Source organism: Chanos chanos, chromosome 7 (genome assembly GCF_902362185.1).
Source record: "Chanos chanos chromosome 7, fChaCha1.1, whole genome shotgun sequence".
NCBI lineage: Eukaryota > Metazoa > Chordata > Actinopteri > Gonorynchiformes > Chanidae > Chanos > Chanos chanos.
Genome location: NC_044501.1, coordinates 8222007 through 8248476, shown reverse-complemented (window position 1 = coordinate 8248476; position 26470 = coordinate 8222007). Strand labels below are relative to the sequence as shown.

Genomic DNA, 26470 nt, shown 5'->3' with positions numbered 1-26470 from the left:
CACGTTTGGGAGAAGACTGCGTGGACCACATTACCTTTTAAATTTATAGATGACAAACACAGCTAAACCCACGACCACAACTGACAGCAGCATGAGTATCGCTGAGCCGCTGGGATTTTCACTTGTGTCCACTAGAGGTGCTGTAGAGTGAGACAACAGAAACATACACACACATTCATTTGCTGAATAGTTACAACTTCTTTGGTTGTTTGCAAGTGAGTACAATCCAATGTAGTTTCCACATGTTCAAAAACGCAAAATAATAGCACAATGTCATTTCTCAATATATTAATTATTTAATCAATATTTTATTTCAGTGATTATTATGAAACCACGGCCAAAGATTTAATAACAAACCAGGTACAACCAAGGCTGAGACTGTGATTTTAAAAAGAGACAGCCTAACTCTTGTATCAGTATGAAGAACTTTCGTAATCCAGTTCTATTCATTTATAAAGAAGAACTTTCGTAATCCAGTCCAAAGAAGTCCTTACTGATTGCAATGCAAAAAGCACAACCTATTGCTTCTCAATTCTATGCATTCCTTCTACTTTTCCGATAAATGTTGCATGAATAAAAACAGACTGGACTGAAGAGCTCCTTTGTCTTCACCATCTCTCTTTTAAGAGAAAAGAGAATGGGGATCTGCTTTACACACAAACAAATAAACTGATTGACTGATAAGAGTGGCTCAAATCACCTGTCATAGACATAGGCTATTATTCTGTGACTTTTGCCCCGACGTAACTGTCACCCAAAAAACAGCCTAAAGGCAAAACCAACCTATAACAGACCCGCCCTGGCTGTGAAAGATCGCTCATATTGTGCAACTGCACATTAAAAAAATTGTTATCCGAAAAAAAAAAAAACGTAATCTTTGTTCCTCAAAGAGTTGTGCAGCTCAGATATATATATATATTCCCTCAGAGACTCTCATGAGAAGGAGCCAAGACAAAGTCTCTGTCTCATTTCATTTGAATAGCAGTAGATGTATGTCTTACCTGCTGATAAATGCGCAGCGTAGACCGTGATTAGCACCCCTGGCCTTAGTGTGAACTGTACCAGGTTTTGATTAAGAGCACTAAGCACTACCTCCGAAAGCTGGAGAAAGGAGAGACAAAACAGTCTAAATATTGAATCCATTTATAACAACGTAATGGTGTGTCCCAAGCCAATACTCCTATGCCAAATATCTCATGGAATTACCCTCCAGTGACTCTAATATTGACTGAAGAAACATTACGTGACTAACTGATGAATGAAAGTCGTGCGTTTTCTCGACCGAGAGGGAAAAAAATGGGCCAATTTTCTGAAACTCTGAGAGTTTTTTTTTTCTTTTTTATTCTTCTTTTTCATTCACCTGAAATTATGCAGCTAAAGCGCGCTCGTTAAAGAGTTCAAACGCGCGATGGAACGCAAAGACGCTTGGCATAAACACATTTAATATGAGTGTGCCTATTCTGGAGAGTTCCGACATTTGTACATAAATTCAGCCCCTGGCACTGACCCAGGGAATACTGAAATATGAGACGAAACAGATCCTCATTTGGGTCTAATCCCTCTAACACACACACATACGGCCCCTGCTGACGGTACCCAAAAAAAAATACATGTGCAACTAATCTGGGCAATAAAGCTGATTTCAAATATTTCATCCAACAAAGGACCAGAGGTTGTTTATAGATTTAAAAAAAAACAAAAACAAAAAACAGCTCTCTCAGTCATATCCCTCATTACCTGTATTAAAACTGACACATGAAATTAAGAATATATCTAATTTTTTTTAAACTCCCCCCCCCCCCCCCCCCCCAGACCCAAATACACACCCGCCCACCCACACACACACTTTTTTCTTCCTGCTCCAATGCCCATTTTATATCTCTCCCTGGCTTCATCAATCCGCTCTGCCTCATTTACTCAATGACTTGTGATATGACTCATTTCTACAGTCCCCCCCCCCCCCCTTTTTTTTTTTAAATACTTCAAACCCGTTAAAATTAGACCATTCCATGAATAATTACTCTTTTTTACTGGGTAGCAGGGTCAGTTAATCTATGCTCCATTTTAATAAGATATTCACACATAACACCTTCCAGATGCTATCTCTGAATGAGGATTTATGATGTCAAGCTATGAAAGGTTCTATCAGGCAATCGGCCAGGTCTGAGGTAATGAAACAGAAACTAAAAGGGACAAAAAAAAAAAAAAAAAAAAAAATTTGTTTGATTTATGTCAGGCTTTAGGTTAGCCACCTATATCCCCTCTGATTGCGCACACATGTCGTCCCGGCTTCTGTTTTCAAACGACCTCTGATCGAGAGGCTAATTCAATGCTTCTATATCCCTGCTCTGATTTACAAGGAGAATTAGCGACAACATTTTCTCTCTCTCTCTCTCTCTCTTTTGCTCTCTCTGTCCATATCAGAGATGATGGTGTTTAAAACTGCATTTGACTCTGCATATTAATAGAGGGACTGCAGGGCGTAAACTGTCTCCAAACCGACGTTGCCGTGGTGCTATAGCTCCTTTGTTTTATTCTATGTTTCAGACACTCTGGATACCTGCCACGGAAAAGAAAGAGGAGAGAAAAACAAAACAACAACAAGAAAAAAAAATAGAATTGCGTGCCAGGATTTGGCAAACGCACAAACAAACAAACGTATAAAAATAATTATAGCTCACAGAAATCCATCTGTCTGCAACTCTTTTCTTTCTGTTGGTGACTGTTTTTGTGCATGCTGGGTTTTCTTTAGCATATACCATTGGACTTGGCCTGTAATTTCTCTTTCTGTTGGTGACTGTTTTTGTGCATGCTGGGTTTTCTTTAGCATATACCATTGGACTTGGCCTGTAATTTCTCTTTCTGTTGGTGATTGTTTTGTGCATGCTGGGTTTTCTTTAGCATATACCGCTAGACTTGGTCTGTAATTTCTCTTTCTGTTGGTGACTGTATTTGTGCATGCCGGGGTTTTTTTAGCATGTACCGCTAGACTTGGCCTGTAATTTCTCTTTCTGTTGGTGACTGTAGTTGTGCATGGTGGGTTTTCTGTAGCATATACCGCTAGACTTGGTCTGTAATTTCTCTTTCTGTTGGTGACTGTATTTGTGCATGCTGTTTTTTTTAGCATGTACCGCTAGACTTGGCCTGTAATTTCTCTCTCTCTCTGTCTCCCTTTTTCTCTCTCACACACACACACACCCACATACACACACATACAGAGAGAGAGAGAGAGGGGGGGGGGGGCACTTAGACTTTGATAGGCTATCACAGCTCTATGCAGAGGGTGTCTGGGCCAAAAACTGTTCTCGTTATTGATGAGCTCCAGTCATTCTTTATTCCATTCAACCTGCGTCAGATTAATGCTGTCTGGACCAACACTGACATCTGCTGGAGAAAAGCTGAACCTCTTAATGAATTTTATCAGCCCCCCCCCCCCACCCCCGCCCCTGTTCACTATCATTATCAGTGTTCGATTACTAAGACAGAGCTGCAAACACCTGAGAGAGAGTGAGACAGCATTTGTGACTGGGGAAATGCGACAGAGTTTCAGAACTGTTAGAACTGTATCTGTCTTTAAATCAGCTACAGTTTTGCAGTCATACCCTCACACACTGCTGATTACTCCTGTTATGTGGAAAATATCAAAAAGAAATGACATTGATTACAATGTAAAACTCTGAGTCAGACGTGTGTGTGTGTATGTGTGTGTGTGTCACCTGATCCAGATGTGTGGACGTTTTCTCCGCTTTGCCCTCTGTGACCTCTTTATCTGGCAGGAGGAAGAACTCTGCAGCTGTGGGTAGTCCAGGCAACACAGTAACCAATAGATGATCCTCACTAACGCCCGTTGCCTGGAGACAAGAACACAGGAAGTTACATCACTGACCTTCGCAGAATGGGCACGCACATGCACTAATAATAGAACCAAAACTGCGCCGAAGTCGGTGATAAAATGTACAACCACAACGAGTTTCCGCTAATACATTCATTCCATGTCTCCCAGCAGATTCATAAACACGTATAAATAAACAGACCCATAAATAAAAAATGTGGTACATGTAACATTACAGCCAATTTCAATATATACAACATTCCTCATATGCCTTACACGGCCTCAAGCGGTCTATACACCATACATTGCGGTAAACATAAATTTACATCAATCCCTTGTAAAGAGCAGTATTAAAAATTAACATTAGAAAAATCTATACATAGTGAATCTAACTCTAGGTTTAAGTTAGAGAACTGCAGTATGGCATTTCTCAGAAATAACACCATGTATATATATATATGTATGTGTATATATATATATATATATATATATATATATATTTTTTTTTTTGCCTATAATTCACTGGTCTCATTAGAAGAGGAGTCACTGAAGCAGAACATACATATGGCATTTGTGCAAAGAGTGGATGAGCTGAAACGCACACACCACATCTGTTGCATTACGTAATCATCTATTTTGAATTTTTTTTTTTTTCTTTGACTGAAGTTCAATGTTATCTTCAAAGTCCCTGGGGGCAATGTTCATGATCAAGGTCAGATTCATTTCCCAATGCAATATGTCGCCTGTTCTCGGCATTTTAAATCGTAGCTACGGATACTTTTGTACTTCACGACAGAAATTAAATGAAGCTCTATCTATAGACGGTTTGATATTGTTGTTGTTATGACTACTAGACAACTAACTCATTAAAAATAAAAAGAACTCTTTAAATACAAAATAAAAGAAGCTCTCTCTCTCTCTCTCTCTCCCTCCCTCCCTCTCTCTCTCTCTCTCCCTTTTATGCCACCAGAACTTTAATACGTGAAGTTTCTAAACGTGGCTCACGATGCCAGCTGGCTATGAGTCAGTCAGCTACAGCAAATGAATCCATAAACCACGTCCATCAGCTGTTGAGAAGATCCATCATCCTCAACGGCTCCACCACTTGTCCTTGTTAACTCGCCCCGCGTGGCCGTGAACTTTCGGCTCTGGAATTGCTTTCAACAGTTCCCTCCGCAACGGAATGAAGTGGGAGCTCTACTTGTCTCATTCGTCAAACAACACTACAAAACTTGCATTTGCTGCAGACAGGAGCTTAGACCAGACCGTAGGTGGTTTAAAAAAAAAGAAAAAAAAAACTGCTTCTCTCTTTCAAATGTCACTGAGTATCCTTTTTTTTTCATTTCTTTAAATACAGAAAGGAGGGCCTTGAAGGGCTTATGAGTGGGGATTTGTTGGCCTGAGTCAGATAATAGTCAGTGAGGTGAATCCTCTGGACCTCTGTTTCTCATATTCACATCACTGACCGCGGTGACTATTCAGACAACGACTGTATTTCCCTCGTCCTGTTCCTCAGCTCAGGCCAAATCAACAGACAGTTTCTGATTTTTAGATCTTTAAGATGCAGGCCCAAACCATATCAAACATTTTAGTGTTAGAGTGCAGTCACTTCTTGTGAGTCAACATATTTCTCATCATTAAGGTCGCAAAAGGTCAACACGGCTCCCACATCAGCATTTTTATTCTGAAACCTGTTTTTTTTTTTTTTTTCTTTTAAAAAAAGGAACCCAAAACAAAAAAACTAGGACCCTGATTCTGGATTTACCGCCATTTAAGCAGCAGAAATGAACATTTAGGGATTTATGAGATGGGTAAGAAAAAAACAACCAAACAAAACAAAACCAACAAACAAAGAAAAAAAACGGTTTGAACTCACTTGAACCATAGAATGTTTGATGACCCGGCTGACGTCCTGTCTCCACTCAGCCACATCGGGGTTGTGATCATCCAGATTGGAGGAGAAAGCGAGAAGATGCGATCTAAAATATTCTTTACAAATAAACATCACAAACGAGAAATAAAACAACAGAAAATTCTGTGTCTTTATGGAAATTTAAAAACAAAACCAAACAAACAAACAGCGTAATTATAAAACATTGTATAAAGAACAGGATGTTAGAAAAATAAACAGCAGAAATTTAATGTCATTATGGAAACTGCAAACCATTGTAATTACAGAACATTATATGTATAAAAAAACAGCATGTTAGGAAAATAAACAGTGGAAATTCGGTGTCATTACGGAAAATTACAATTGTAACAGTTTCCCGCTGTCTTAAAACACCCAAAGGTCTAAAGTTATGATAGAAATTACATCTCAGCCACGGTTTAAGCAGTTAAGAATTTTCTTGAAGCTATGGCTTTGTTTTCCAATTTATCTGGAATCACCCCCCCCCCCCCCCCCCCCCCCCCCCCCCCCCACTCCACACCCCTCCGGAATGGAAGGAGTTTTCTCTGATAGAATTTAAACGGCAAATTGGACAATCCTGCGGGTTGAAACAGACACATCTGACAGTATGTTTGTGCGGTAAGAGAATGTGTCACACCATGGACGGCGATTGTTTTCCTGTCTTGAAGGATGATGCTGCCCGCCGAAACCTGCACGGTGACTACGTTTATTCCTTCCCGAGGGAAGGTAAATGCCACGCTCCCCTCCAGTGTGATTACTGGCTGCAAATTCAAACACAGGAGAGGAACAAAGTGATGGAGAGAGGGAGAGAGAGAGAGAAAGGAGAGAGACAGAAAGAGTGTATCCCATGAGATCACCTTGTCAATCTCGTTAACAAAAAAAGTTTGGCTTCATTTATACTGCGTGGAAGACGACAGCTGACGTGGATCCACACGTACACACACTCTCTCTCTGTCTCTCTTTCCCTCTCTCTCTGTCTCTCTCTCTCCCTGTCTCTCTCTCTCTCTTTCTCTCTCTCTCTCTCTCCCCTCTCTCTCTCTCTCTCTCCCTCTCTCTCTCTCTCTTTCTCTCTCTCTCTCTCTGTCTCTCTCTCTGTCTCTCTCTCTCTCTGTCTCTACACTCTCTCTCTCTTTCTCTCTCTCTCCCCCTCTCACACTCTCTCTCTCTCTCTCTCTCTCTCCCACACACACACACACATTCAGTGACACCTATTTCAGTAAAGATTGTTACAGTGAACTTACAATGTTATAACAAAATAGTTGTACATTCATCTGTCAGCAATGTCTGAAAGTTTCAGGAAACTTTTCTTAGCTGACACGGGTACATGTTACAAAAATGCTTTACACATTATGTTCTTAAACCATTCCGAAAATGAACAATAAAAAAGAAAAAATCTTTTTTTTTTTTTGCAGATATGCTACACTCCTAACTTTCAAAAGTGGAACAGACAACATTTCCTGCAACTCCTGAAATAACTCCGAAACGCTCAGGGAAAAACGCGGAGACGAAGACCAAAAATTTGTTCCCGGAACATGCAAGCTTAGCGTTCCCGATGTGCCAAGCGCACGGGCCGAATGCGAAAGCGTTTGCCGGGCTGCTGCACAGAGGGGTTAGCGAGAGAGTCTGTGTCTTTACCTCAGAGTCGTTCCCAAACCACCAGATGTAGGTAACGGTCCCCACCTGACTGGGCCACAGCACAGCGGTCAGGTTTACCTCCTTATTTTTCACCGCCACAAACGGAGCAGAGAGATGGACGTACTCCAGCTGACCTGCTCACACAGAAACAGGACAGAGAGAGCGATAGATAGATAGATAGATAGATAGATAGATAGATAGATAGATAGATAGATAGATAGATAGATAGATAGATAGATAGAGAGGAAAGGTAGAGGGGGAGAAAGAAAGAAAGAAAGAAAGAAAGAAAGAAAGGAAGACAGAAAGAAAGAAAGAATAAACAAAAGAAAGAAGGGGTAGAGTAAGAGTGTTGACAACACAACAAAGTAGGTGCAGTAGATGCAAACCAAATAGGTTTCCACCGAAAAAAAAAGAAAGATCCATATCGAAACACATTCCCATATTACAGCTCTTAGGGCACCGACACCATCTGTGTGTTATTTTTCATCTCTCTGGCTCTGGAGGTAGCCTGAGCCCTGTTTATTTCTCTGACGCTACAGATTGACAGATTGGTGGGCACTGTACTCCCTGATCAATATGTCAGCGCTGTAGCATCTGTCAGCAGGAGCCCACCGGGGGTGGTCAGACGACTCATAACGCGGCGGATAAAGAGACAGGGCTGCCTACGCCGGTAGAGCCGATTACAGAGTTCGAAATCCAGTCCGGGGTATGAAGAGGCGAAAGAGAGACACTCTTCCTTACCATATAATTCTCTTTCTCTCTCTCTCTCTCTGAGGGATAATGATAATGTGGTAATGGAGAAGGACAGAGCAAGCCTGCGTTTTTGAAGCCGAGTCTCTAACGCTAAAGAACGACTATGGTTTTACAGCACTACACCACATGACCCCTCAGAGAGTCTTCGTTTCAAATCTTAAAGACTAAAGACCGAGGGACATTCACGGCATTCGGTCACGTTTCGAACGGATGCGAGTCTTTCGCCAAACCTTTTAAGTCACGTCAACTCTAGTAACTCTAGTAAACCGAGCAAAAAGCACCTTAGCTCCCAACTTCCTCTGGAGACGTGCGACGTCTGTGTCAGTGAGAAACAATTACAGATTGTTTGAAGCTCACAGTTTTGTCGTGAGGCACCTCGGGGAACAGGCGGCAGAAGAGGGCGGTTCATCCAGTGGACACACCAGAGAAGAAGCCCGTCCCACACTTGGGTCTCCTTCAGGGGCTCGTTATCTAGACTATTTAAACCCCGGTGAGTTCTGTTCTTTTGTTTGCTTGGTCTTGACCTTGTGTACATGTCACTCACTCTGCCAACTTGTTGAACCTTGTGTGTTTGGAGATGTGTGTGTTTGTGTGTGTGTGTGTGTGTGTGTGTTTTGTACACATTCACTCTATTTCTTTCCTTCTTCTCAGTACAGCTGGAGTTTTGTTAACTTAGACGAGAAAACAACAGCAGCTGATAGCTAAAGTCTGAGTTCGAACACTTACGCCTGCTGTGTTTTCTCTGCAAGCGGGCATAGATAACATCTTGTCTAGCCCGGTGCAGTAACAGTATGGACCAGATCAATACGGTGACTGCAGACTCTTGGTCTGTGGACGACTCACAGTTCACGTGAAGAAAGAGGACCACAGTCTCCGAGCCCAGACTGTTCTCCGCTGTGGCAGAGACTCGGTAGATCCCCACGTTTTTATAAACGTGTTTGATTCCATCTTCAATCGAGCTCACGTTGGAGTATGTGATGGCGTTCCCATCCCCAAAATCAACCGTAATACTCGTTTTTGATCCGTCGCCCTGCGGAAGATAAAATGACAGCCAAAGACAATAACCATTTATATTACATGCTCCAGCTGTCCTATCATAAAGGATTTAAATTTAAATTTATTTCTGGGGGCTATTTCAGAAAGCAGGTTTAGTAAAAACTCTGAGTTAGTTAAATCAGAATCAGACTCCTAATAGAGCAGTCCTATGGTTTCATTCTCCTAGCAAAACAAAGCCATGAGGCTCTTCTATTAGGAGGTTTACTACTTGTTCTGAGTTGACTAACTCAGAGTTTTCACTAAACCTGCTTTCTGGAATACCCCCCTGGTCTTTTCAAAGGTGAAGTTACCTTTAAATTCATCACAGCATTTTAAAGGTCTGAATCTAATGGTTTGAAATGGACAACAAGTAAACAACCAGTAAACAACAAGTAAAATGCACAAGATAACACTTAAGTTACTTTCCATAAATACTCTCTGTGAGCTTTGTCCTTGTTTTTGTTTTGTTTGTTTTGTTTTGTTTGTTTGTTTTGTTTTGTCACCAAAGATGACACTGTTTAAAAGTGTCACTTGGTGAAACTGATGAAGTGTCCTCTGGTGAAACTGAGGTCATGATGTACTCTAATAAGACAGATCTAAGACTCACAGAATCCCGCCATTAATTCCACCCACTGGTCTGTAGTAAGGTCTCTCGAGTACTCTCACTCTCATGGCATCGATGACAAAGGCTGCGTCCAAAACCGCATACTAACGTACTAAATAGTACGTCAAAACAGTACGCCACCATTAGTAGTACGTCCAAATACATAGAGTAGTATGTGAATAGTACCCGGATGACATACTACGTCCGTTGGAAAAACGAAGTATGCGAGCACTGGACACTTTTCAATCCCATAAGGCTATATGGAAAAAAGGGGCGTTTCTGATGCGGTGTTTAAATGTACTGCTGTGTCCGTTTACAGGTAGTCGTCATTAAACCGCGATTATAAAGCTCACGCGCAAAAATGTGGCGCAATTTGATTACCTCATGAGTGCGTCCAAATTCTAGCATACTTTCATGTCTAAAATCTTTTAGTACGTACTCCGCACTGCATACTTCAATGCAAGTTTAGTGTGCAGTATGTAGTATGTGGTTTTGGACGCAGCTAAAGTTGTCGTGGAGTTAAACTGAATGCCCCACCCCGCCTCACCTGTTCGAGGAAGACGAGGAAGGTGACGTTCTGTCCGAGGATGGCGGTCAGTTTGCCCTCGTTGGTGACCAGGTGCAGGCCCCGAGGAGCCTGGGTGGGGCACTGCTGCTTCCTGGCCGTGTACAGCTCCATCACCCCACCCGTGCAGTTATTAGACACCACCTTCCTATAGCTACATCACACAGTGTGGATGTGACCATACACACACACACACACACACACACACACACACACACACACACACAGGCACACACACAAAGCATACACAAAAACAGACAGCAAAAAAGAAAAAAAAAAAAAAGGAAGAGAGAGAAAGAATGCAAACACCCAGAAGCATTATATTTCCATTGCTCAGGTAAACAAAAACACAACCTAAATATTCTAATTAAATAACCATAAAATTTTTAGCTCGATAATGCGTTAAGATATATCACATTTTGTTACATCTGTTTTTTCTCTTCCCTACGGTGGTAGATAAAATCTTCTAAAGATATTTAACACGTGCTCTATCTTTGATATTTTTCTTTTTTCCCGCCTGTCACAGCGGATTGAAACGCTATCTTTGATTCCCACAACTCGGTGCGGTTAACTGGATGTTATGATATCATTTTACACTCCACATTTTTACGGTTATTACTGTGCTTTTTGTTTAGGGTATTCACAAATGATTTTTTTTTTGTTTGTTTTTAATTTTCCAAATCTTTCTTTCCGTCTTTCTTTCTCTCTTTTTCGGGCTAGTTCCTGTCTTACCCCGTGCTGTTGAGGAAGGTGTGTCCCGTGGTACAGCTCCTCCACATGGACGAGGGCAGAAACCAGAAGGCCGGCGAACACCTCCCGTCTGTCCTTCTCTCGTAGCCGTAATCACTGCGGTCCCGGGGGCGGGATGGACATAAACACACGTCACAGAGACAGACAGACAGACAGACAGACACACCGAAGAGTAATCAGAAGAGTTTTATCGATTGATCCCCTTAATTCATTTATAACCGTAAAAAAGAAACTACAGTACGCAGTTCTAAAGAACACGAACGCCATCAACCCTGAACCGGCATCCGTTTTTTTTTTTATTGATGGTATATGTGAACATTATGACAGTGGGCTTACTTGTGTTATAATATAAACTGTGGAATTTGGTGTTCTAGGTTATGCATAGGGTATTAATAGTCATGTGAGGGAATGAACGCTGACTTTCTTTCAAAAAACGACATTATTAACCGTTGTCTTCGTCGTGGGAATCCCAAACGACACACTTCTAGTACCTTCCATCTTTGGCCATTGTACAGCACACTGGGGGCAAAAAAAAAAAAAAAGGCAATGCGTCCGCCTTAAAAGAGCATCTTTCACTATGACCTGAGAGAAACCTCATCCTCTAAGTGCTTCGTAACCAGTTTGTATACGAGAAGAGACACCAGATGAGTCGTCTGAGTTGTTTGTCCTACAATTAAAAAGCAATGTGACTGAACATCCCAAATGATGGGGACAAATTGCTCCAATTAGCGCTACACGCACACAGATGCACAAGTGTTGTGGTACTTAATGAAAAGCTATTACACTGGGTGATTAATGGCTTTTACTGCTTTCTCTGAGTACTTCTTTCCCTCAAGGGGGGGTAGGGGGTGGGGGGGGGGGGCGCTGAAAGATTTGGGACTTTATAAAAGGCAACATTAGTAATGTTGATAATTCAAAGAAATTAGAGAAGAAAAGTGGTATCTGGAACATAAAGAGAAGAATTTAATGACTGTTAATACAGATGTGAAGTGCAGAGAGTTGGAGAGGGGGTAGAGTTTGTCTCAAAGGATGATGCTCTATAAGGGCTCTTAAAATATTCCCAAATGCAACTCCTTCGTGAATACTGCAAAGTCGAGAAACACGGAGAGGAATGCCGACCCACTGACACAAGCATACACGCACCTACGTACAAACCACTCACCTTCAACCCACGTACACACACACACACACACACACACAACCAGTCACCCACATATACACAACAGATCACCCATGTACACAGACAACCATTCACTCATATATACACAACATATCACCCATATACACAGACAACCATTCACTCTGCGCCAACATACACGTACATATACACCACCACTCACCCAAGTACACACACACACACACACACACACACACACACACAACCAGTCACCCACACATACACAACATATCACCCATATACACAGACAACCATTCACTCTGCACCAACATACACCTACATATACACCACCACTCACCCAAGTACACACACACACACACACACACACACACACACAACCAGTCACCCAATTATACACAACAAATCACCCATATACACAGACAGCCACTCACTCTGCACCAACATACACGTACATATACACAACCACTCACCCAAGTACACACACACACACACACACAACCAGTCACCCACATTTACACAACAAATCACCCATATACACAGACAGCCACTCACTCTGCACCAATATACATGTACATATACACAACCACTCACCCAAGTACACACACACACACACACACATTCCTAGATTTGGCTGTTTTTTGACTCTCTCCCTCTCTCTGTCTCTGTTCATTCCGGTGTCTTCACAGCTTGGAGCTGCGCAGTTGACTAGTTTCCACTTAAGCGGAGGCAGTCTCACTGTGAATCAGCTTAATCTCCTCTGCAATGCTAATACGAGACGTGAAACCGCTTAGCCATGACGGTGAACCCCTCTGACAATCCCTCTCTTCACCGTTCCCCCTTTTTTCTTTTTTATTCTGTCCTGTCTCACCGCTCGACGCTGCAATGATAAGTAATACCATTTCTTCCTGTAAAAAAAAAAAAAAAAGAAAAGAAACAGATTTTATTCCTTCGGAGGCGTTTCAGCGACGCGGCGTTCACTTACCATTCGAAGTCTAACTCTGTGCAGTCGCAGGGTTCAGAGGTCATCGTCACCGAATAGGTTTTGCCCATGACACACCTAGCCGTGGGCTTAAGTTTCCGGTAGATTCTTTTTACCCCCATCAGGCATGGTTCGCCCTGCAAAAGAAAGTTTCATACTTTAGATGCGGAGAGAAAAATAAAAACTGCCTTTTTTTTTTTTTCCCCACACCCGGTCTCCATAAATAATTCACGCTCCGTGACAAAGTTTGTGCGTATCACTCTGGATTAGGAAAAAAAAAAAAAAATAGAAAGAATAGTGATTGTACCCGGGTTTGCTGCAATTCCTTTTATGTCTCCCTTTCTCACTCTGTGTGGATCCACAGTTTGAGGGGGAGAATGGATGAGATGCTTCCTATTTAGGCTTAAAGTTGCTTTTGCACCATAAAAAAAAAAAGAAAGAAAGAAAGAAAGAAAGAAAAAAAAAAAAGCTGCTTTTTTTTTTTTTGTCCCCCTTCATATTTGTACCACATGGGAGCATTTGAAATGTTGCTGTGTTTTATTTTGGAAGGATTTGACTTATATGGAGAGTTTTTTTCTTTGGCACTGGAATAGAGACATATCACCCCATACGTCTTCCTCAGTCTTATTGGACTGAATTTCATATAAAACAAAAAAAAAAAAAAAAAAGAAAAAAAAATTGCAATTTGCAACAGTGCACAGATGCCTCTACACATACACATTTACAAAGCATTTATCATCCTCTGTCAAATTTGGAGCCGTGCATACAAACAGTTTTAGTATGACCGACGACTAGTCTCTGAAAATAATCCGTCCTAAAAAAAAAAAAAGAAAGAAAGAAAGAAAAAAAAAAAAGACAAAATCTGCCGTCCAGGGCAGAGGTCGCACGGTTTGACCCGAGCCGCCCCTCAAAGCCTGATCCAGGATCAGCGACTTCACCAAAGGCTGGAGACGTGTTGTTCCGCGGGGAGGAAAGTGACAGGGGCGCTGCTGCTAGAGGCCACGGAGTTACTGGATCAATTACCTTCCAGCCAAGTGACACTTCTCCCCCCAACCCCCCCAAGCCCCCTTTAGCTCGCAGCCTTTAGCCTGGCAGAAAGCTATATTACTCTGTCTGTACACATCTGACGTCCCTGCAGGCCGCTCAGGAGTGAGACGTGGCAGCCACAGTCAAACAGAAAAGGCTTAAATGGAGGAGGGAGCCCGGGAGCAAAAGCCCGCTCCCGTCCGAAGCAGCTTGAAGTCAGGGGCCCGGGGGGAGGGAGCTGGGGGGGGGAAGATGGCGGAGAGGTTGGGGGGGGGGGGGGGGGGGGCGGACTTTACGGTGTCAAGCGCTTTTTTTTTGGCCATCAGGAGAAAGAGGAGAGGCAGCAGGAGTGCATCTAATCACACTCTCTCTCTCTCTCTCTCTCTCTCTCTCTCGCTCTCTCTCCTACACAGCCAACCCTCCTACCATCCTTTCTAATACACTGTCTGAGAGCGCTTGAGAACAGACAGGAATAATTTTGAGCTCGGCCAGAGGACGCGCCGGGACGCGAGGTGATACGGGGTTAAGGCCGTCGAAGGTGAGCCGAGAGCCCAAACTTTTCATCTTTTATTTTTCTTTCACCGTTTACAGCCTTTCGGACCAGATTAAGGTCAGAAGACAAAGCGATTCCTATTAAAAAACCACCGCGTAAAGATAAATGAACAAGCGCGAGCCTATTAATAGAACAGAGGTTTTTTTTTTTCTTTCTTGTAAAACTAAGGTCAGAATCAAATGGTTTGAATACAAATGTGAAAGAACCTGAAACGGTGCACAACCCAGTACAAAGTAGAAAGAGAGCACGAAAGACGGAAAGAAGGACAGACCAATACATCACGGTAAAATAACGGTAGTTAATCAGCACTGACTGACGTTTAGGGTCACACGGTTAAGGTGGTGAAAGAGGACGGGTGCAGAAGATCTGACCTGGTTGTGCAGGTGCCAGGTCTGATAATCTCCCTCTGTGCATCTTCTGTTAAATATGGACCTGAAGTCAATCTTCACCAGCTGCCATTCAGACCTGTGACTGACGTGACCAAAGATCCTTCAAACAAACAGAAAAGACACAGATGACTCACTCAATCTCCGCATTCATAACTGACACGACCAAAGATCTCGCAAACGCAAAGATCCATCACTTTGTGAGTCACCCCCCTGTGTACTGACATATCTCCAGACTCCGCCCGCTTTAGTGATAACAGCGGAAAACTTTTTTTTTTTTCTAAACTACATCAGCGGAGTCAGATGTCAGCTCTTGTCTCGTACGACCGTGTTTTTCTGGAAATCTGAGATTCTCAGACAGACAAACAAACAAACAACAGCAGTTGTGTGAGGTATATGGTGGAGTGCAGTTGAAATCCTCAGTATGAAGCGACATACTGCTTTTGTTGGGTTGGATTTGCTAAATGGCATGCAGCTCGACAGTAAGGTCAATTCAAACAACAGCTGAGGAACTATGAAGTCTTAAGATATATTTGATTAGTATTTGTTGGGTAATACTGCTTTGAATATCGTTTAAAAAAAACATTTCTGGAGAGATTTAGATTAGGTTTTTAAACCGCCCTCTGCTTTAATCACATCATATTTATCGTAAACAAACCCTTTAATCAAAAGGCATTGCTTTGCTCCATATCTGTCAGACAGCTATACAGAGTGACAATAAATTAAAGCAAAATTAATGAGAGATGCTATAATGAAAGCTAATTAGACATGAGAAAAACTCATTGCAGAATGTACCGTTTCGCTTTGTCGTCTGATGATCCCGAACGAAAACTCACGGACGTTACGGACACACGCTCTCCCACGATTAGGCGCGGTCACACACACACGTTCTTTTTTTTTTTTTTTTTTTTTTGCCTCCCCCAAAAGATTCTCCAAAGATGTCAAAACACGACAACAAGCGAACAGGAGAAGAGATCCAACCCCATGCCTAACAATGAGTTAGCGATTTTCAATTCATTTAAAATGTATTTCAAATTTCATTTTATCATTGCCAGCGCCGCCTTGGAAACTCAACTTGACTGGATTAATCTCAGTGTTTCTGTAAAACAGTACTGACTTTCAAACTCCTCTCCGCTCGCCCAAACCACCCCCCCGCCTTCTTTTTTTGATCATTTTCACCAAGTGCTTCAAATAGCTGCTTATGCACTGACTGGCTTTTTTTTTTTTTTCTCTATTGATCTCGGCTGATCAACATGCAGGGGGGAGGCGGTTTTGGTCTTTGGGCAGACCTTGAAAAGAGGCTTTACTTTATTCATGCAAGGAAAATGGGGAAAAAGTGAGGGACAGTGTCCTACAGCGCACTCACAGCCATCAACCACCCACACGTGTACACGCAGACACATGCACAGAACAAAGACACACACGAACACACACACACATGCATACACCCTCCCCGCCCACACACACAGAGAGACAGACACAGACACACACAACAAACTACCTAAGAGCACACACACACACACACACATACATACCCACACTCACCACCCCACCAACCAAGCCCCTCCCCTCCCTCACTCCCTCCCCACGCACACAGACACACACACACACACACACACACACAACAAACTAGCTAAGAGCACATACACACACACACATACATACCCACACTCACCACCCCACCAACCAAGCACCCCCCCTACCTCCCCACACACACACACACACACACACACACACACACATACACACATTCTCACACATAAGTGGGGGAACGTTCCTCAAAGTAAGAAACTGAGATCATGAGACCTATGAGATTATTTTTTTTTTCCTTTTTCTTTTTGTTTTTCTAGAATATTCTAGAACGCGCTTCAGACGGCTTGGCAGGTTATGGCACGTACGTCATGATGAGGGTCTCCTCCCCAGGTTCACCGAGGACGCCGTCCACGAAGAGAGGAGAAGAAGTGAAGCTGTATTTATTCCAAACTCTTCCTTCATCAAAGCTGAGCCTACAGAGAGATCACATCACAAAGGAAACACAGGCTGTTTTCATCATTTGTCAGTCAGTCAGACAGACAGACAGACAGACAGACAGACAGACATGAAACTTTGATTGGTGGGGAAGCATAATCGAGTTTTCCACTCAGTTAAAGGTGTGAGACGGGATTCTGTTTTGTTGTTTTGTTGTTTCCGCTGGAGCGGTACAGATTCTCAGAGGGAGTCGTAACGTAGGTTTGATGATTTGTGCACATGTGAGAGAGAGAGAGAGAGAGAGAGAGAGAGAGAACGCAAAAAAGATGAAAGTCGGCCATGTAACTGCATCTATAGGCAGAATTCGATCGCTTTAAGAGGGGAAGTTCAACTCTTTTAACATGCAGCCTCATTATAATCCTCACTTCAGAGTTTGTCAAAACTTCAGACGGTTTTTATATCAAATGCTTAGATTTTTTTTTTTTGATGGTGTTCTCTTATTTTTTTTTTTTGGGGGGGGGGGTACCTTTCTCCAAAATCCCTCAGTTTCTGCAATGACCTGAAACGCACTCAAAACTACATTGCCTCATTGTACCGTTGGCCATGGCATCTGTGAATTTCGGTAAATAATTTATAAATGTCAAACGAGCGTAAAAAAAACAAAACAACAACAACTGTTTTATCATGTCTGCACGGGGATTTATTAGGGCCATGTGACCGTTACGATACCGTTCGTGACATTTTTTCGAACAGGAGGCGGGACAAATGAGCTCCTTCTCCTGTGAGGCCTTAAAACGCAAGATAAAGCTAATTTCATGTTTGGTCTTCAAGATGAAAGCCTCGCATTAAGATACTTGTAAACAACCGAACCCACTGGTAAACACTGGCCCACTGAGCTTAAGACGTCATGAAAAATCACACTGACAATGTAACTACATGGTGGCAACTGGGAAAACAGACCCAAATGTCATTAGAGGTGAAGTTTTCCCTTTAAAATGAGAACGCGCTCTGTGGTGCCCTTCAGGCACAGCACCACGGCTTTACAAAGCAGATAAGAATGACAGTCCTAATAATTACGCAGCTGGGTGCTTTTAATGAAAGAATTCATGCTATTGTCCACATTACAATCATGGCAATTTGTTTACACTGACTCAGTCTGACTCGTTGACACTCAAAAGAATGCACGCGCAAACGTCTATGCTTAGCGACGCGATTTGGTCGATATGGAAGCATTTACCACAGATGTTTGATGGGAAGAGGCGTGTGTCTGATGGCCACAAGGGCTCCTCCTTGGTCCAGGTAAAGCACACTGTACTCTTCATCGAATATCTGAAATACAGAGTGGCATTGTGGGAACAGAATGGCATCGTGAGAACATTAGGCAGAGACATCTCGGCGAATGACTCAACAGATTTGGTTTGGTTCGTTAATTTTGTCCATGCAGGTGGCATTTAGCATTTAGTTAAAGGATGTTGTAGTCCTCCTGTTTTAGAATATAAAAAAAAACACAGTTTTAGCTGGTCTTGTGCTATATGTAAACAGAATTACACACCCACTTCTAAAAGACCCAAAGTAGTTCAAATGCTGAAAAAGCGATGTCTGAGACTAAAGTTGTGACCACTCACAGTTTTGGCTCATATATGCCCATTTTAGAAAAAAAAAAAAACAAACTTTTTTCTTGTTCGTTCAGTCACCGTCTTTGTGTTCTGTAAGTGACCGAGATTATGATGGATATATTCTTAAAGGCGTCTTTTACGGTGCTTTGTGTTCCAGGTTGAGTGAATACCCAGATCATTAAGCTGCCTGTCTGTTCACATTAAGTGTCAAGGCACAACTTTGTGTCTCCCCGTGTAGTTAGTCGTTGGGGCCACTTTGTTTTTCATCAGACCTGACAAACGTAGCTTTGACAAGATTATTTCATCTCTTTTCCCCCTCCCTCCCGGCTAGGACTTTTATTTTGATTAGAGATGAAACCTCTAACATATCCTTAAAAAAAAAAAAAAAGACAGAGAGAGAGAGAGAGAGAGAGAGAGAGAGACTTATTACTCAAATCTGAACCGTCATAATTCTTTTTGACAATGTATCAGATATAAGACTCATCACACCCTCAGCACGTTTAAACTTCACCGCATCAATTTGTCTCTTAATTATTATTTTTTTTTTTTTTTGCGGGGTCCATTTTTAATTAGATACTGGACCCATAAATTTAAATCACACCATCAAACACGTAAAGGGGGCCACCCACAGGGACGCCGTGCAGCACTGAAAGCAATTACTTTGAAGGTATCATCTGATTATGTGCTCTCGGAAGAACGTTGTGGATTTATGAGTTTATACGATATCATCAACATAGAAATGACCCCCAACCTACCCACCCAGCCTCTTACAGTCTATCAGTCCTCTCTCTCTCTCTCTCTCTCCTTCTGTTTCAAAAACACACATATACACCACATACCACACGCACGCATACCTGTCTCCATGTGTTTCCGGCGTCAGAGGTGATGAACATGCTAACGTTACTGCTGGTCAGCTCAGCGCCTATTGAACCTTAGGCCGTAAGAGGGAAATTAAACAGCTGTGAGCTCCGAACAGATTGATGGGTACAACACACAAATTGAAATCTGTATTTCGATAATTATGATTATGGGATTTATGCCTGCCTTCTGTTGCTATCTAGTCAGCCTTCTGTTTGCTAGCTGCTTTAGTTGCTAGCTTTTTCTTTTTTCTTTTTTTTTTTCGGGGATGTTTCTGTCGTTTAACTTAATCAAGCTTAACCTAATACCCAAACTACACATAAATTATCTCAGGGAAGGCCTGCCTCCCTTCATGGAGAAGAAGAGAGACTCCATCAATCAACAAAACCACAACTGAGAGAGCGAGAGAGAGAGAGAGAGAGAGAGAGAGAGAGAAACTAACATCCAACATCTCCAAGGAGAATCTGACGAGACGGCAACAGTTTCAAACTTTTAAGCCTTGTGTATTTCACTTAGAGCCAATAGATATTGTTCTGATATTGTCAGAATCACAAGGCCGTGAAGATGGTACGCAACGCCGACAAGAGCTCTCCATCTCATGAAAGAAACATTAAGAGTCAGGAGGAAAAACCAGGACTTGGTTGGTTGAGGAAACAGGAGCAGACAGAGGAATGAGAGCATTCTAAATACAATTTACTATCTCTGTCACCAGACTCCTGAGTAGCACTTAGCACATCCATTTTTTAACTCAAGCAAGGGTCTTAATCATATTTATATTCCAATATAAAAGACTCCAGGATCCAATACGAATGCATCTCCTACCAACATAATGTGGAAATATAAATGCAAATAAATATATATATATAAATATATAAGCGATGAAATGGAGGGCGTGAAGCGAAATCCGCGAAGGCTAGGGGTTTAAGTAGCCATAATGAAATAAACTGTCTGCAAACTGAGGCACGGGAATTAAGACGCTCTCTCTCTCAAAAAAAAAAAACCCATGACAATCGTCTCTCAAAATTGAATTCTTCTTTGAAGCGGTGACAAAACACACACTATAAACTTTGCGGTGTTTTACATCGTCTAAGAACGACGTTGATTCGCTTTGACTGTAATTATGTCATCCACACTTTTTTGGGGGTTTTTTCTCTCCGTTTCTACTCTGTCTTTCTAATAATGAGCATTTGATCATCTTTTGATTCTGTCCCCCTTTTTTTCTTTTTTTTTTTGTCTCAACGCTAACAACAGATCCATTCTCATTATTCTCCTCAGAGCTAAAAGAGAAGCCAACCAATAATAACACGGTGCAGTTTGTGGATCTCAGAAAACCACAGGGAATCAGAAAAACAACAACAACAACAACATACAACATACAATAGGTGAGATCTTAGAAGAAGCTTAAATACCCTTTGTGTGGCATGGTGCCATTATGATTTGTAAAGAATTAGAGCTTCTGGTAGAAAGCCAAAAGTTTTTGCTCGGTGAACTTACCTGACGCCACTATGATCCCGGGGGCGGACTCTTTGCTGGCGATGTTTCCAGACGTGTAGGGGTTTTCTGACACGTGTAAGTGTAGGTGCAAGGAACAGTATGGCTGAAACAAACACAAACCTCGATATCAATCTCGCAACTTTGACAGGAAATCTCGACCATTAGAGACCCCCTAGCCCCCACCCTCAACCACCCCCCCCAGCCCCCCCCCCCCCCCCCCCCCCCCCCCCAGCCACCCCATGGCCAAACTCAATTCCCACTAAGCCTGCTTCCACTTAACAGCCATTGTGCCTGCATTGGCATACACCTCTCTAAATCCCCCAATACAAATTCCATTAGAAACACATTGGTGACTGGTCGGCATCTCGCATTAGTTTTGATTGGAATAACCTTTAGTGACACAATTCTCATTACTGTGCTGAAAATGCCATTGGTGAGCACATGTTGCGACTAGTGTTTAAGGGGGTTTATTAAAACGTTGACATTTTCTGACAAATAACTCTATAATGGGGGGTGAAGGCACGGATTGCCGTGGAGACATTAATTAGTCAAGTTTATCAAAGGGTAATTATTTTTAGGGGGGGGGTGTTCATTGAGATGAATGGAGCGGATGGGGGGCGCTCTTCATCACAGAGGGAGGCCTCGTATTAGTCACATCCACTCAGCCAAAACAACACGCCCCCCCCGACTCTGCTTTACATTAAATGGCTCGTCAGAATATTTTAATTACCGAAAACTATTTGATTAAGTGACTTTACAGCGGGGGTAGGCGAAAAAAAAAAAAGAATCTTTTAAATACATCAGCCGTGTATAGAAGCAACACGTTTAAGATCAATCCGTTAAAAATTGAAAAAGAACTAAAAAAAAAAAAAAACAGGGCGGAATGTGGGTAATCACACACTACGTTTGACGCGGCGCGGGCACATGAAATGTAACACTTAAAACTACAGATTTGTGGTTGAGCACATGTATAATTAACTTGCGCCCGCGTCTTGGCAGCGGTTTAAGCGCGTCGGAGTTCGCCAGGACCAGCTTGCTGGTTAAAATTGATGCAGGCAAATGCTGATTGTGGGGCCACAGTCTGTTCCAGTGATGTCTCTATTTTCATTTCTCCAAGACAATGTCTCACAAGCAAAAAAAACAACAACAAAAAAAAAAAAACCACAACATGATGATATGATACGATAAACAATTCTAAACGAGTCTGAATGAACATGTATTTCATTATCGTGAATAGCTGCTTACGGATTAAGTTCGAGTATCAGTGACTTCATCGTATAATTTCAATGAGGCAGTCAGAACCAGACCGGGAGCACTCAAGTCTCTCGCTCTCTCTCTTTGTCTCTCTCCCTCTCTGTCTTTCTCTTTGTTTGTCTCTGTCTCACTCTCACTTTGTTTCTCTCTCTTTCTCTCTCTCTTTGTCTCTGTCCCTCTCTGTCTCTCTCTCTTTGTCTCTCACTCTCTCTTTCTTTGTCTCTGTCTCACTCTAACTTTGTTTCTCTCTCTCTCTCTCTCTCTCTCTCTCTCTCTCTCCCTCTCTCCCCTTTACATTTGAGCTCTGCTTTTTCAACCCTGTCCATATCTTGACCTTTCGCTCTGACCGGAGCCCGTTTCTGATGAGTTCAACTTTGAGAGCTGCTCATCATTATGTCAGAAATGTCTGGATCAGTCAAAATTCAGAAAGGTCATCCTTCCTCCCCCCCTCCAGTGTCATTCACTCACCAGCATGCAGTGGATGCTGTTTCCTCTCAGGTCAGTAGAGGGCGCCTGCAGCAGTCTCCAGTCTCGTCCCTTGTTGTAAGTGATGTAGGTCTTCACTTGGATATCCAGCTTCTTATTGGCCAAAAACATCCCTTTTATCCCTCCCACCTGACAGAAAGATATCATCAAATAAAAACAGCCGGCATAAATTACCTAAAAACAGAAAAATGGGATCAAATAGGCCTCGCCAACCCCCCGCGGTTCCAACCTCTCTCTGGGCCACGTCGATTTCTCTTTTTACGAGAACCGCGAGCGGCTCTTAGCTCAAGTTGAAAACACTGCTCAGTGCCTGCCCCTCCAGTGTGAAGCATTACCATTGCCTACCACCGAGATGGTAATAACGTCCATAAGGACATTACATATCAGAGTGAAAAAAATAAATAAATAAATAAAAAAAATAGACGGAACCGCTGTAATCCCTGTCTTTCCAGTGCAGAGTCCTCAGGGCCAGCTAGCTGCAAGTAAGGACAGAGAACAACCAAGCGATGCACAAGAGGGCATCCGCTATTGAATAATTGATGGATCTTCCTATCTGACCCACCAGCGGCGATTTTAGCATATGCTACATTAAGGTGACGACCTCAATCAAACCACTGGAATCCGCTTGCATCTCTCAGGGCCAAAGAAGAGCGTACAGGGGACAATATCATCAACGGTTTAATTATTTGATCTGAAGATAGCTTCCTAGCATCTGTTAGAGTCCGCCGTCTTCGCCCTAGCAACGCGGAGAGACTGCTATTTGCGGCAGGGAGTGTATGAATGAATAATGGGAAGGTACGCATCGAGGAGGGAGAGAACGAGTCCATCCAAAACACCTTATTAGCGATTTACCTCCTGTGGCCGTCATCATTTGAATCTTTTCTTAACTACCGTTAGCGTTTCTTACTCCCAAGAAAAACCTAAAGTGATGGGGGTTTTTTTTTTGTAAACTACAAAATTAATTGATCCTGAACGACCAATGTAAAAATAATTAAATAAGTAACTGAAACAAACAAACAAATAAAAATGAAAGCAAATGCAACACATGACTGTTCATTCAAAGGAAGTGGCTTAGCACCACAGCATGATATGTGAAGTCCAGTCAGACTATGTTCAAATTCCATCAAAGTCTTTTTCTCTTTCTTTTTTTTCTTTTTGGTGGAAACCTGGACCTGTAATAACTGTAAATGAATAGCCAACCTTTAAAACCCCATCATTAGAGTGGCCGTTACACGGTCTGATTGAACCCATCTGGGGGTTTTTTCGTTTTTTTTCCTGGTTACCAATTTCAGCCTTGGAGCATTACATAACACAAAAAGCAAATTCAAAGGAATGTTTCAAAACATAAGCTCTAAACAAAAACCTTGAGTGAATTTCAATGAACATTTTTTTGTTTGTTTTTTTTTAACTCCTGTTATCAGGCACTCAAATATTTTAAATCCTCCTAATCTGAGATTTAAATTCTCCTAATCTGAGATTAAGATTAAGAGTTAACCCCAGATTAGATTAAGGGATTCATTCAAATGGCAGCATCTCGGGCACCACACCTCATACAGGTCGATCATGACGTTCCCCTCCGGTCCCATACTGCTCATTACGTTCTCCAGAGCCAGGGTGTAGAACACTCCTCCAGCGTCAGACACGTAAAGATTATAGGTGTCGTTCTGGTTCCACTCCTGCACCGCGGCCACCACCCGGTTCTCGTCGGTGCTGATCACATGCAGGTCCTGAGACACACCAGCAAACACATACAGGTGGATCCGTTCTCACATGACTGTACAAAGTAAAAACTGCTAATTGCCAAACGTTTGAGAGTTTTCTTCCACAAATGTTTTTATTTTTTTTTTTCAGTGTCTGTAGCTCGTAGCAGTGCTACTTGGCCGCGGTGTCAAAACTTGTAAAACAAAAAAATAAATAAATAAATAAAGCAAACAAAAACACCTTATGGAGACATACTCTCCTTTTTCTGAATATGAATTAACTAGGAGGAAAAACATGGTGTACGTGAGGGTACAAATACAGCATATGTCTAAATTGGGAATTGGGTAGCTCTCAAATACCGCACGATATCCAGCCTGTCTCATTAGCAAAGCAGAGACAGCTGATGTATTTGATTAATTGATCATTTGGGTATTGAATATACAGTAAAAAAAAAAAAAAAAAAAAAAGTTATGTTTCTGTGCCCACTGGTGGACGGACATTATGAATATTTAAAAGGGATCCTTGAACCAAGGTAACGTGTGTCAGCTACTGATATGAATGCAGATACCTTACATTATAAACAGTTTACAAAACTTCACAATTTATAATCTTACACGACTTCTTCCATCAATACCAAAAGATAACATATTGTTCATATTCAAAACAGTCAAGCGTATTAACGCACCTTGGAAACTCCTCGCTGTTTCGCTTCGTGTTTGGTAGAGGACAGTTTTTTAAAGGTAATCCAATTTCCTCCTCCAATCAAAGCTCATGAATATGTATGAGGCGACTCGGGGAGAGGCGGGTGATTGGAGAATATAGACGAGATTTTCCAGCTGAGCTCAATCATATTAATAATCAGTATCAAACTTCATTTTCGCCCCCGCATCGTTTCTGTCCTGGTCCCTAGCACCGGGGTAATGCTCTTATTATCTTTAAATTCGGCGTGTCAGCCCAGGCTAACGTCGAAATGACACATGCTGGCGATTCGAGAAATTCATCTACCTCAGACTGTGCTCAGAACCTCGGGAGTATGTTGAGAGGGAACTGGGGGCGCCTGGGGCTTGATTGAATAAAACATGTTTAATTGTCATAAGAGCTCACTAAAGAAGTTGGGCTTGTAAGAAACGTAGTTTCGAATACAAACACGGCTCCGTGAGAATCTATAAGATCGAGTCTTAATTTCTATCCCACTCCCTCAACTTGAGTCAGTCAAGTGCAATTTTATTTATTTATTTATTTATTTATTTTTGTTTATCTATCTATTTATTTAGGTTTGTCTTTGGGTGAAAGGTGGTGTCCGGGGACGCAAAAGCAGTTTGATCTGATTTTCGCGATGTGTGTTTTCGTTGTCATAGACACAGTAAGTTGTATTTGTTTTTCAACCGTGCTCGTGTGTGTCTTCCAGAATGAGGTCTGTTACCTTTGGCAAGGTGTACTTGGGTAACTTCATAGGTGTGAACACATCTCTCTCCGATGACACGTAGTAGATTGTTCTCCCGCCCGTAGTGACCTGGGGGTGTTGACACGACGGCCGTAAATGGAGGGAGAAAAACATTTCCGAACGGCTAACAATTTTTTTTTTTTCCCCGTCACCTCAAATACAGAGGGTTCAAGCCATTTATGCCAGTTTACACAGGGAACACAGATCCCTGTCGCTTTTAACAAAAATAAACATCCCCCTCAGACAGTGACAGATGGTGGTGCAGTTGTGTGGTAAGTTGCACAGGCACAGAAAAAAACAGACTCCACATTTAAAAAAAAAAAAAAAATGCAGGCGTTCTTTTCGCTGACCAAAAATAGCATCTATAGAGTAAAAACACTGACATATGGAATGTATGGTTTTGTATTGTTTTGTTTTTGTTTTTTCTTCATAACGCCTTAAGGGTCTTGTTGCCTGGTTTGTAAGAAAGCTAACTTTCTTACGG

General features: G+C 42.1%; 1 protein-coding gene across 1 annotated transcript in view; it reads right to left on the bottom strand.

The window, feature by feature from the left end:
* Positions 1–26470, bottom strand: part of sorcs1 (sortilin-related VPS10 domain containing receptor 1) — a 126978-nt gene that overhangs the window by 2632 nt on the left and 97876 nt on the right. Inside the window, exons 8-25 of the mRNA XM_030778928.1 lie at positions 25966–26055; positions 24389–24568; positions 22824–22970; positions 21102–21204; positions 19604–19680; positions 18371–18462; positions 17064–17171; positions 15151–15268; positions 13204–13337; positions 11066–11179; positions 10316–10487; positions 8973–9159; positions 7377–7510; positions 6379–6502; positions 5709–5821; positions 3717–3851; positions 1002–1101; positions 35–140 (exon numbers count right to left, since the gene is read on the bottom strand). Coding sequence (XP_030634788.1) covers positions 35–140; positions 1002–1101; positions 3717–3851; positions 5709–5821; positions 6379–6502; positions 7377–7510; positions 8973–9159; positions 10316–10487; positions 11066–11179; positions 13204–13337; positions 15151–15268; positions 17064–17171; positions 18371–18462; positions 19604–19680; positions 21102–21204; positions 22824–22970; positions 24389–24568; positions 25966–26055 — 2234 coding nt within the window. The remainder of the gene's footprint in view (positions 1–34; positions 141–1001; positions 1102–3716; positions 3852–5708; positions 5822–6378; positions 6503–7376; positions 7511–8972; positions 9160–10315; positions 10488–11065; positions 11180–13203; positions 13338–15150; positions 15269–17063; positions 17172–18370; positions 18463–19603; positions 19681–21101; positions 21205–22823; positions 22971–24388; positions 24569–25965; positions 26056–26470) is intronic.